At 37.2% G+C, this 13,669-nt stretch overlaps 1 protein-coding gene across 3 annotated transcripts in view; it reads right to left on the reverse strand.

Moving 5' to 3' along the window:
• Window positions 1-13,669, reverse strand: part of TBCK (TBC1 domain containing kinase) — a 259,078-nt gene that overhangs the window by 180,345 nt on the left and 65,064 nt on the right. For all 3 annotated transcript variants that reach the window (XM_020974731.2, XM_020974730.2, XM_020974732.2), the window contains 5 exons: window positions 7,194-7,335; window positions 5,207-5,267; window positions 3,042-3,103; window positions 2,604-2,665; window positions 228-376 (listed from right to left, as the gene is read on the reverse strand). In XM_020974731.2, the coding sequence (XP_020830390.1) occupies window positions 228-376; window positions 2,604-2,665; window positions 3,042-3,103; window positions 5,207-5,267; window positions 7,194-7,335 (476 nt within the window). The remainder of the gene's footprint in view (window positions 1-227; window positions 377-2,603; window positions 2,666-3,041; window positions 3,104-5,206; window positions 5,268-7,193; window positions 7,336-13,669) is intronic.

Consider the following 13,669-nt stretch of genomic DNA (forward strand, 5'->3'; position numbering starts at 1 on the left):
GCAAATACTGTAGGAATTTATGCCCCAGCTCACTGGCAATTAGCAGATCTCAGTCTGAATCGTATTATAAGCACCTCCAGAAATAATCATTTCCAAATAATTATCTAGTCATAAAAATCTCATTAATAAAATGGACAGTTGCTTCTCCATGGTTGGCCAATTAAAAACAGAAATGAGCATGCCTTCTTTAAAAGAGGCCCCAATCATTTTTTTTCCCCATGACTTACCTTTACACAGTTGACTGATGTCGTCAGGCAGAGTTAAATCAGCACATCTCAAAGAAGATGAGAATAGACTGGCAGGTTTGTGGAAGGGTGTATATAAAGGTGACACTTCACTGAACACCTCGTCCTGGAGTAACTCATCTGGAGTTGGCCTTGAGAGACACATTTAAAATACAAAGTAAAAATAAAAGTCATTTTAAAATTCCTGAACTAGGAGAGCGTACATTTCAGTAGAATAATTAAAATTGCAGAATATCTCATTAACTTCATCTCTGGAGGGTGGGGCACCAGATGATGAATTGTTTTGGCCATAGTAACTCACAAAGCCTGCCTGTTAAGACTTGGAGGGCAGGCTAATTTGAAATATTTGGGGTTTGTGGAGGAGGTGGAGGATAGTAGGGGGTACTGGCATGTCATTTCAATAGCTGAGGGAACTTTAAGTGACAGTGCTCCCTAATGCAAATCAATGCCCGCTCTGTAAGTTATGATTTAGAGAATTGCCTTGTAGTGACAGCAGAGCTAATAGAGAATCAGTCTCAGAATCTGGGAGACCCAAGTTCAAGTCCTGTCTTTGACACAAGTGGGCAAGTCACTTGACCTCTCCAAGCTTCAGAAAATCTGAAATATTAAAGTAAATAATAATAATAATAAAAATCTATGCAAAGCTTTACAGTAATGAAAGCAGTTGATTTATATTATCTTATTTGATCCTCATAACTATGCTGTGAAGTAAAGTATTACTATTGCCATTTTATAGAACAAGTGATTTGCCCAGCGTAAAAGATCTATTAAATACTAAAGCTGTGAGTGGACTCTTGGAGATCCAAAGTTCTTTTCCCTATATCAGGTTGACTCTCAAAGAAAATAAAACATGCTACTGAGCACAAATATCTATTGTTGTTTTTCATCCTTTGTTTTTGAAGAGAACCAATGACATAATGAGGAGATGTCTTTTAGCTCGTGCATGAATTGGATTTAAGTGAAGCAGAGTTGCACAAAGTTGTCGGCCTCAATTTTTCTTCCAGTCATCAAAGTCCAGTGGTAGGACTAAAGTCTGGATGACTGACAATGGCCTGGGGTGCACTGGATGGCCTTGGCATCTTCAATGTCTGACCAAACTCTAAGGGCCCCATCGTGGCTGCTTCAGCTGCCATCAAAACCTTTGGAACAAATTGTTCTCATCTGCCCATTCCTCCAGGAAAAGTCTTCACATTCATTGGGTAGACATCCCCTTAACTCACTGATGGGTTTGAGGCCTACTGTTTATCCTCAAGCTGGTTTAGCCCATCTACTGAGATAGTTTAGTGGGGTGTGGCAATGGTGCATGCTATAGCTTCTTGGAGCCATGGGCAAGAACTAGGTGAAGGTGGACACCAAAGGTGGATCAGCAGCCCTCACACCAGAGGGGCCAGTCCTCCTGAACACCCCATAGACCCCCACAAATATCTAGAGCGATCAAGTCAAGAGTCATTCAAGTTGAGAGCTGTTGGTGGCCTGAGAGATCCAGCTTAGCTCTTTTCTTTTATGGATGAGGAAAATGAAGCCCAGAGATGTTAAGTGACTTTCCTAGCTAGTGAGAAAGCCAAAATTACCAAGACCTTAAGAATTCTTTTTAGATTGCAGTGATCATTAATTGGCTGTCTTTCATATTTCTAAGTCTCCTGCTACCTTTTCTGGAAATAACAATGACAATGATGACAGTGATGGTAGCTAACATTTAGCTAGCATCTACTATGTGCCAGGCATTGTGCTAAATGCTTCACAATAATTATCTCATTTGTTCCTTACAACAAGCCTGAGATGAAGGTGTTATTATTATCATCCCCATTTTACAGATGAAGAAACTAAGGCAACAGAGATTAAATGACTTGCCCAGGGTCACATAGCTAGTAAGTGTGTAAGACTGGATTTGAACTCAGGTCTTTTTGACTCCAGGCCCAAACGCTCTACCACTGGGCTACCTAGCTGCCCTGATACTGCTCTCTCTTCTCCCTTCTGCAATGGTTTAGGTGACACTCCACTGGAATGTGAAGGAATCATTTCATTACTTCTAGTCACCCAATTCCATTTCAATGTTTGTTTTCTATGTACAAAAACTAAAGCAGAAAACGAGGTAAAAGATATGTTGCTGTTTAACAAGAAAGGTGTGTTGCTGCGTTCAAAAGGAAATGCTATACTCCAAAGACGTATTTTCAGTGATGGCACAGCCTTGAAAACTCTAAAGCGTTAGTACAAAAACATGAGCTAATAGTTTTACTCCACATAAGAAAATAAAATCTGCTAAACTAAGTCTGTGTCCACTATGATTCTCAATATCAAGTCCCAAATCAGCAGTATTACCATCAACCTCATCAGGAGAAATTTAAGTGAGTTATTAACCTCTTAGAAGGGTGGAAAGTGAGGCATTTCTTCAAGAGACTAATCACATTTTCTGGGAGCTCCTGGAAAATCAAGAGAGAAAAATATTATTTAAAGTTTTGTATTACTCTAAAGTATTTAGTGGGTTCTCTTCATACAACAGAGGCTTTTAATTTAGGGGAAAAAACCCAAATTACTCATTTTCTGCACATTTCATATATTTTATATATGTGCATGGGTACATTTATAATAAAATAGCTTAACACAATAGGTTTTGGATAAAAACATGGAACTAAAGTAAGAATAATTTTAAGATATAGTGCTATTGGAAATTAAGTTTTTCCTAAGAAATTTTGTTAGAATTATTTAAGTAAAATGAGAGAAATATCTGAAACTAATACATGCTTTTAAAAAAGCTATGCTAAATGAGTCTCTTTTATTTACAAGCTTAATATTAACCTTTATAATGTCCAGACAACCATGTTCCTCAGCCAAGACTGTTATAGTATCATCCATACAACCTAGAACAGAAAAGCCATGAGAATGAAAACAAAACTTTATTAAGGCACATAAAAGACATGCATTAAAAAAAATTACAAGCCACCAGGCCCACTTTGTATCTTAAAATTTGTGATTTTTTACAAAAACAATGTGCTTTAACTTAGTCTGCTACATAATACAGGATATTAGAATTCTTAGCATTTTAACTTTTCCCTTCTGATTCTTTTATTTAAAAAAATGAAGGCTGCAAATTATTTCTTATAAAGTGTAGGTTCAATTTAGGTACGATTAAAAGTTATAACACTGACACAGTGTGAGAAAGTGATTAGGAAGCAGGTTTCAGCTTTCTGCTCTGGGGCAGCTAAGTGGCACAAGTGGATAGAGTGCTGGGCCTGGAGTCAGGAAGACCTGAGTTCAAATTCGGCCTTAGACATTTCCTATCTGTGAGACCCTGGGCAAGTCACTTTCCTCATTTACTTTGGTTTTCTCAACCATAAAACAAGAATAGTAACAGCACCTACCTCACAGGGTTGTTAGAAGGATCAAATGAGATATTACTTGTAAAGCACCTAGCCTAGTGCTTGGCACATAGCAGATGCTATAGAAATGCTCATCTCCTTCCTCTGCCTTCCCTCTGATTCAGGACAACCTGGGCTCAAGCCCTACCTTGGCACATGGTGGCTGTGTGACTCCAGACAAATTACTGAACTTCGTGGGGACCTATGCAATTTTCTAAAACTTGCAGAACAACTGGAGAGGAGACCCTAACCTGTAACGGTAGAGGGCCCTTCCTCATCCTCCATTCCCTACACTGATGAAATCAAAGGTCAGAAGGCTTGCTCTCTTCCTTTCGCCCCAAAATAAATTAGAGCACATGAAAGCATGGAAACTTTCTAAAAAACTAAATATCTTTTTGTTTTTACATCACCTAAATCACCCCTTGCATCCCTGCCTGTTCACTTTCCTAGAGAGCCATCTTCCCTGGGAATTAAGATGTTTCCAATGGATAGAACCAGTCACTGTAGACTATTTTAGAGAACGGAAAAATAATTCTTGATACTGATAAAATATTTGGATTTAAGTACAGAACAAGTTCATACAATTTTACTTATGTGACTTGTACTCTAAACCTGTTTCTGGACTTGGGATACAGATCTGTTATATGATTATTAGTTTTGGATGAATGCTTTCTTTTCATTTTATCCCTATATGAGTTTGAATGCAAACATGTGGCTCTGCTATATATGGAGGGGGGGAGGGGAATGAACCTTTCTCATAGATTAAGGAAAGGACCCTAATTACCCTATATTAATTCTTTATCATATTTGTTCCAACCAGAGAGGCAGTGGGTCTTAATAGTATTAAGAGATATAATCCAAAACACAACACGACTCAAGCGAAGAGAATTTACTTTTCATTATTGTTTGATTCATTAATTATTAACGTATTATTCATTCTTATTTGTATGGGATAACTAGGTGGCAAAATGATTATTAGAACATGGGACTTGGAGTGAGGAAGATCTAAGTTCAAATCTCGTCCCAGACACTTACTACCTGTTTGACCTTAGGCCAAGTCACTTAACCTTTGATAGCTTAGTTTTCTCATCTATAAAATGGGGATAATAGCACCTATCTCACAGGGTTGTGAGGATTAAATGAGTTAACATATATAAAAGCACTTTGCGAACTTTAATGTGCTATACAAATATGATTATCTAGAACTTGGTCAATTTCCAATGGCACTGTTGGTCAGTCATTAAGACAAGATAATGAAAAAAGCACTATTATGACATTCAAGAATTATATCTCCAACTCTCCCAAGCCATCATATACACGTTACATATATCAGAAACCTAGAAACAGAACATAAATGCTTCACTACATGAATACTCTTTACTCCCACAGGAAAAAAACTCTAAGTACATACTTACCACAAGCTATAGGCTCTTAGATAGCTCCCTCATTTTACATTTAAGGAAACAGAGGTTAAGTGACTTGCCATGGGTCTTATAGTAAATGTTGCCTGTTAAGATTTGAACCCAGTGTTCTTACCACAACACCACAAGTCCAGAGCAGTAAGTTCATGTACAAAAGACAGAATATTAAACTTATGACACTTACCTAATGTAAGCAAAAACTTTAGCCTTTCAGAAATATCCAGGCCCTGAAATAACTTCCTTCCCTAAATGAAATAATGAAATATTAGATGAAAAAATGAAAGTAAATGGTTGCATTTTTTCCAATGAAGCCTTTTAGTTTTTTAACTGAAAACAATTTTAACAGAGATATTAACTCTAGTTTTTTCTACTTAGGTTTTCTATTATTACCCCCATCCCCTTAGTAAATCTATTTAAAGTCAAACTAAAAATACAATTTAAATATTTTAAAATCTCCTCATGTTTGATAACAAAACACATAGTATCCAAGTAATATTTCTAAAAGTAAAAAAAAAAAGACATGGTGCTAAAAAATGGTGAGAGAATGAATAAAAAGATGTCTTTAAAGTCAAGAAGAACTGGGTTCAAGTTTCACCTCTAAGATATAATGGCTGTGTGACCCTGAGCAGGTGACCTAACAACCTCTCAGTGCTCCAGGCAACAATCTAAGACTTTAAGTTTCAGAGGAAACTGTTCACCTGCATTGGGAGAGGGAGTTTTCTCACCTGGGTGTTCCATATACCAGTGGTGCCAAACTCAAATATAAACAGAGGCCACCACACTGAACATAAGGATTCTTGTGGGCTACATGTTGACTTAGAAAACCACAAATTAACATTATCTATGTTAGGTTGTATTTTTATTTATTTTGCTAAACATTTTCTAATGACATTTTAATTTGCTATCCATGGTTCCCAAGTTTGACACCTCTGACGTTTTTCCAACTTTAAGATTCTGCAATTCTCTGACCTTTTCCTTCTTCATTGTGTCATGGGAGTAATTTTGGGTTTCCAAAGGTCATGACAAGAAATGGAAGCTTTAGTAGGTCCTACCAACCTGGGAAGGCTTCATGCATCTGTGGTACCAACTAGTAATAAGCCGTATGTTTGTCATCCAAAGATCATACTGGGTAAGTTTGAAGAGGCTCATCATCAAAGGAATTGGTGGAAAGAGGACCCAATTCAATGCAATCCAATCTAATAGGTATTTACTAAGTGTCTACTCTTTGTTAAGCACTGTTGTTGGGGCTGTAGGTACATTAAAATACAAACCCAAAAGGAGGCACTATGCCAGTATGTATGGCATAGTGGACAGTGGACTGAACTTGAACTTGAGAGTCAGGGAGATAGGTCTGAATCATGTCTCATGCACTTACTAGCAATTTATAATGCACAAGATTGTTTTAAAAATCAAAGAAGACATGGTACATAAAAAGCTTTGCAAAACAGAAAATAGTATGTACATACGAATTATTCTTCTTATTACTATTACTAGAGCAGAATGTCTCTCTGAAGTTTAAATAAATAGAGGCTTATTAATACCACTTAGAATTATAAAGTAGAATGATCTCAATGCGAGTACTGCAGAAAAGATTCGGAAGACAACTAATTGGGGAAAAATAAGTTTCATTATGGACTGACATTTCTCAATTGTGGTTCTTATCTGTGAAAAATGAAAGAACAGTGTACACCCACAACACAGAAACTATAAGAATTAATGAGATAACATTTTCAAAGTATTTTCAAGAATTCCTAATAGAGCTGGAAAGATAGGTTGTCCCAAAAGTCTCGGTTTTAAGTATTAATGCTTAAATGATATTAAAGCTTTTATTAAGGGCTTTAATAATTTTAATTTTAAAATTAAGGATATTAGGAATTAATAAATTAGATATCATTTATTAACAGTGAATATTAAGACAAATAATTTAAAACTTCAGAGACTTTGGGGATACTCTGTATACAAATAACTCAGTATAGATAAATATTATGTGGGGGTTTTTTTTAAGTCCAGTCAATTTAGAAAAAATACATTTTCCCCAGTTACATATGCAGGAAATGAAAAGAGATTTATACTACTTTGTTCTAAAAAATATGATCCTGAAATCTATAAAAACTGTTTTTGTTGGTCTAATAGTCCCCTTAGACTCTTCAATCCAGCCATTGGTTACATACCATACAAAGTTCAAATAAAATAATTCCAAGGGACCATACATCAGATTTGGGGCCAGAAAGCAATAGCTTTTCACTTGGTGTGTGGTCACTGGGTTTGGCGATTCCTTGTGCAATGACCTCAGGTGCCAGGTAGGATGGGTACCTACAAGAGGATATTAATATAACTAACACTTACTCAAACAGATCAAGAACTCTGGAAGGTAAAACAATATGCTTACACAAACACAGGAAGTTTCAGGAACAAGATGGCCTTGGCAAGAGCTAAGTGGAATTGTGAACCAACCACAGGAATTGGGAGAGGTCTACCTCCCTGGGGTTCCAAAAGTAATTATGGGCCTAAAAAGATTTTAATATTCTTTTGCCTCTTCCTCTTGCATTAATGCCTTGTTTTTTCTTCCCTCCCTACTTCTTCTCATTGCCTTTCCCATTTCCTCTAAATGGCTACTACTTTCTCACCATCCTATCTTTTCTCCTTTAAAATACTGCTTAAAGTGTAGCTTATCATTTATCTCCTCTTGGAACTCTGAAATTCCAGTATTTTGTGAAGTAATCCAACCTTGGTTACAAAAGAATTTGAGAATTTTAATAGATTTTTATTAAAAGTATTTTTCGTTCAGTCATTTTTCAGTTGTGTCTGACTCTTCATGACCCCATTTAGGAGTTTTCTTGGCAAAGACACTGGAGTGGTTTGCCATTTTCTTCTCTAGTTCATTTTACAGATGAGGAAACTGAGGCAAATAGGGTGAAGTGACTTGTCCAGGGTCACAGCTAGTAAGTGTCTGAGACTCCAGACCTGGTAATCTATCCACCCTGCCACTTAGCTTCCCTTGTTTATAGATGCCTCAATGACATGGCACAACGTGGTTCCTGGGAAACAGTCATTCCTTCTTCCTCTCTCCCCTTCCTTTATGTAATGTTGTCTGTGCTATTTATTTATACAGAAAAATGTAACAAAATTAAATAGGTAAAAATCACTTTAAAAAAATTTAGAACGAAGATAATACCAATTTATTACTTTGCCAGTTGATATCTATTTTCCAGAAATGCAGATTAACTATCCATTACTCTAGTTTGTGACAGATATACTATTCCAGCTCTGGTGAATGAGTATGGTGACCAATCCCAAATGGGCCATTAGTTTTACAGAAGGATGTGTGATATTATTTTCTCTTTCTTTTTCTTTTTTTTTTTTTTTTGCCTAGGCAATGGGATTAAGTGCCTTGCCCAGGGTCATACAGCTAGTAAGTATCAAGTGTCTGAGGCTGGATTTGATCAGGTCCTCCTGACTCCAGGGCTGGTGGTCCAGCCACTGCGCCACCTAGTTACCCCCCAATGTGTGATATTTTCTAAGAGTATATAATTGGCAAGACAAACTGTCAAGACTCAGGACAAAAGATGATGGATGATATGGCCCCAAGAAGGTGATATAGGTAAATAAGAGGGCCTAGTTTTAAATTTTGCCTCTGATACCCTAGACAAGTCACTAAAACTCCCTGAGACTCAATTTCCTCATCTGTAAAAAGAGAAGGCTGAACAAGATAAATTCTGAGGCTCCTTCTTATTCTACTAAAGTTGTTATCCAATGAATAGCATGGTAGCACTGCCACTTTAGAAACTTCTCACTCGTGATCTCTTAAAAAGTGAACATCCACACTATAACCCAGCTCTAGGAATACTAATTCTTTTAAGAATGGATGAGAATGAATTAAAACAATATGGATTGGCAATGTTCTTAGTTCTAGATTTTTTTCAGCCAGTTACTCATTTGGTTTTTTTTTCTTTTAAACTGTAGTCACTCAACAAACATTTATTAAGTACCTCCCTATGTGCCAGGCACTGTGCTAAGCACTGAGGATACAAAGAAAGGCAAAAGAAAGTCCTTGTTCTTAAGGAGGTCACAAACAAGCAATGACAATTAAGTAGAAAATGGCTTTGAGTATAGCTGACCAGGTAAATAGAACCCAGGCTTTCATCATCTCTCTCTCTCTCTCTCTCTCTCTCTCTCTCTCTCTGTTTTAACAATATACTTAGCTACTTGGCCAGTTGAAATGAAAGCTCAGAGCCCTCAAACAGATGTTAACAGTTCACTTTTTGGGGGGGGGTTCCTTAAACTTTGCTTTTTGAACCAACTGCAAGTTTCTTCTGGGGTAAATATTTTCTTTCATGCCTTAGCTATTTGATCACTTTATTTTTCCTGGATAATGTTTCATGTTTTGCTCTTTGATACTTTCGGGTGACACTAAAGGTCTCAGACTTCAAAGTAAGCTAGACCTCGTGGTAACCTAAGACCACTTCTACCACTTCCAATTTTAAATTCAGGTTCAATTCTTCAAGCTGTCCGGTATGCTTTGAGCAAGTCACTTCCTCTCCTTCTCACCGTCTGGTCCCATTAAAACCTAAAGCATTTTGAGGGGGAAATTTAAAGGTTTTTTTTTTTTTAAATCAGTCCTTTCATAAAGGCTTGCTTTTAAATTTTCTCTTTTTAAATAGGAACTTGACAAACATCAACAAATACAAACATTTCCGTATACAAAGAGAAAAAAGGATTGTATATAAACAATGTATTGCAATTATATGCAACTTGCTATTTAAAGTATATATTAGATTAAACACAGTGCCAACTGCCTTCCTTGTTTGTGTCCCTTTTTGATTGATTCGATTTTCTTTCTCTCTTTCTCTTTCTTTTTCTTTCTTTCTTTCTTTCTTTCTTTCTTTCTTTCTTTCTTTCTTTCTTTCTTTCTTTCTTCTTTCTTCCTTCCTTCCTTCCTTCCTTCCTTCCTTCCTTCCTTCCTTCAATATCAGACCTCCCTTATCCCTTGCAGTTGGCCCCTTCACAAAAATTAAGTTCTCCCTATTAACAATCAAGTAGAATATATCTATGGCTGAGACTAAAAAATGTCTGGCACATTCTGCATTGCCAGCCCATCACCTCTCTGCTAAGATGTGGGAAACCTGCTTCATCATCATCCTTCTGGAGCCATGATTGCACCACTCATAGTTCTTAAAGTTCTTTTCCTTTATAACACTGCAGTTATTATATATTTTGTACTACTCACTTCACTCTCCCATCAGTTCATACAAGTCTTTCCAAGTTTATCTGAATCTGTCCCTTCTGTCATTTCTTATACTATAATAATATTCCACTAAATCCATATTCTATAATTTGTTCAATCATTCCCCTAGTGAGGGAACCCACTTGGTTTCCAGTTCTTTTCTAGACACCTCATCCATATCCTGAGTACTGGCTCTGCACTTTTCTTTCCTCATTTTAGTCTCCTCTTTATGATCCCCCAAAGTTGACGTTTCTTTTGCTTTTTTGACAATTTCTACCACAACTCCACCCTCCTTCTTAAAACCCCTTTTTCCTCTCTCCTTGTGTCTACCTATTGCCTTACTGGACTTCAAATTTTTCTGTGAGAGTCCAACCCTTCTTTGTCCAGTTTAGCCAAAAGTGAGATTCATAAGGTGCCTACTCCCCTATACATTTCCTTTGTGTATTCTTCTTGGGCACTCAAATTTGAAAAATAATTCTACCCCCTTTTATTTCATTTCTTCCCCTTTTTACTCTCTTAAAACTAACAAACAAAAAAAGAACAAAACCAATCATACCCTGTGTTTATATGTCTTATTTCTTATTCTAAAGGGGCACTTGGTTCTTCTCTCCTTACTAGCTGGTAAATACTTTCATCTTCATTTAACCCCTTACAACTGGCCAAATTTATTTACTTTTCTAGAGTTCTTTTGTCTTCTGTATTTCACTTCCAAAACTCTTCAAAAATATCAGGAGTGTTAGAAATCACCTCTTCTATTAATGGTCCATATTTACCTCTGTAGAATTATACTTTTTTTGCAGATTAAGTTATTCTTCATCGTCAATTTTTATTTTTTGCATCTGCACCATGGTCTTATGTTATCCTGACTATGGTTCCTTGGTACTCAAACTCTGTTTCTGGACACCTGTAGTAATTTTTTTCTTTGGCTGGAAGCTATAAATTGTGCCTGGGTATTTTCAATTTGGATTTTCCTCCAGGAAGCAGACAATAGCCTTTCTGTTTTCACTTTGCCCTTTAACCCTACTCAAAGTACTCACCTATGTGAATCTGGCTCAGTGAAATTGGGCAAGGTTTGAGCCCCATGGTATGTTCCTGGTCAGAGCACCCACAGGCTTCAGTTCCAAGGAGATCCAAGTGGGTCTAGGTCCCCTCTAACCTCCAGCTTCAGACTATTTCTCAGAGTTTTCCCTGTAACCCCTCCTATTCCAGGCATTTTCTGGTGCTGTCTGGGGCTGCAGGGAGAAGCAGCTGACTGATATATCTCTTTGATCTTCTTAATCACTGAGCTTGTAGTGCTAAAGTATACATGGGAGAGCTGGAGTCCACCATGACATTTCACATCACTAGCTTAAATGGAAAGTGATCATCAAGGTTTGTTTTAAAAGAAGAGTATCATGCAGGGGAAATGTTTTTAGAAAGCACTTTCTCAGAGGCAATGATTACATGCAATGAAGCTTTTCCCCTTCCTACTCCTTTGCCAAAGGAAGCTGGAGAGGGAGAGAGGGAGAAAGAAAAGGAGAGAGAAGAAGCCCCAGGATAGAGTCCCGAATTTGACCATGATTAGGGGGTGCTACATGAATGACAATCATCTGTGCTTCCTAAATCTACACATCTGCACCTAGCCCATAGCCATCTGAAACTTAACATATCTACAACAAAACTTCTATCTTTCCCCTAAAATTCACTCGCCTTTCTTCCTAAGGCCCCCTTTTCTGTCAAAAGCACCATCATATTTCTAGTTACGCAAGTGTGCAAGCTTGGAGTCATTCTCACTTCTTCACTCTCCCCCACGCCCTGTATGCGATCAGGTGCCAAGTTGAGTTTGTTTTTTCTGCAGTTATCTCTCACATCCATCTTTTCATCCCCACATCCAGAACACCAGTTCGGGCCCTCATCACCTCTCTTGTAAAAGCCTCCTAACTGGTCTTCCTATTTTCAGTCTCTGCCAAGCTAACAGTCCTAAGACATAGACATGACCATACCATTCCTATTCTCAAGAAATGTCAGGAGCTCCCCAGTTTCTAGAATGAAATATAAACTATGATCACAGGACCATAAATATTGGGTTAGAAGAAACTTTAGAAGCCACTGAGTTCATGCCTTCATTTTACAGGTGAGTAAAAGTGACACACAGAAATTGAACATTTTTTATAAAAATGTATTCAACTAAATACAGTTGTGATGGTATTTCTTGGAGACTAATTTGTTCCTTTACATAGTAGAAATGGCAAAGGTTACTTTTTGAAACTACATTTAGGTTTCTAGGTATGGATTTTGATGCCATGATCTCTGATTTTCACTAAACTTCTACTCAAATCTCCCTGTGTCAACAAAAGACTACGTTCTCAGATCCTTATAGGCTGTCCTTTTCATTATTTCCTTCTATCTCTCCCTTCCCCTTCCTCTCTCTATGTGTATACCTATATACACATACATATATCACACATAATGCAAAATTCTAAATTATATATTCACATACATGTATGTGTGTAAATATGTATGTGTATACATACGCACATATGTGTGTATATGTGTATTGTAAACACACACATAGTGTTGTTCTTTACTCATTTCAATGATGTCCTATTCTCCATTGCCTCATTTGGGGTTTTCTTGGCCAAGATACTGAAGGGGTTTGCCATTTCCTTCTCCAGCTCATTTTACAGATGAGCAACTGAGGCAAGCAGGGTTATGTGACTTGCACAGGATCAACACAGCTAGTAAGTATCTGAAGCCAAATCTGAACTCAGGTATTCCCCAAAAATTCTGGTCCATGCCACGACAATTCAAGTCACATGTGATATGATGAAAATTCAAAGCCTGTAGTGGTAACAATACACAGGAGGCTAAATTTTCAAAAGCAGATGGACTCAATTTTCAAACCCCCAGAGCAGACAAATGCACTGTTCTACTTAGCTCTGCTTTGCACATTTTATACATATGTAATATCTGTTAGTGAGATCCTAGTCTATTTGCTTGCCCTTACACTTATCTCTGAATGATATTAAACTATATTCATTACTGAAAGAGGGCTTTGTTGTGGAATGCCTGTCCAGAATTCTATAAAGGTCTTCTTGCCAGTCCAAAGAAGGCCAAGATTTGCTGATTTCTAGGGCATTGTGAAATATTCATCAATTTTTCTCTTTAAAAAAAAAAAGAATATACGCAAAATTAAGGTACTCTTAACAATAATAAAATAATAATAATAGTTAGTATTACATATGAGTGGCAGCTAGGTGGTGCAGTGGATAGAGTATCGGGTCTGGAGTTAGGAAGACTCATCTTCCTGAGTTAAAATCTGGCCTCAGACGCTTACTAGCTATGTGACCCAGAACAAGTCACGTAACTGCCCCGGTTTCCTCATCTGTAAAGATGAGCTGGAGAAGTAAATGACAAACCACTGTATTATCCTTACCAAGAAAG

This window comes from Phascolarctos cinereus, unplaced genomic scaffold (assembly GCF_003287225.1).
Source record: "Phascolarctos cinereus isolate Bilbo 61053 unplaced genomic scaffold, phaCin_HiC Scaffold_9;HRSCAF=440, whole genome shotgun sequence".
Taxonomy (NCBI): Eukaryota; Metazoa; Chordata; class Mammalia; order Diprotodontia; family Phascolarctidae; genus Phascolarctos; species Phascolarctos cinereus.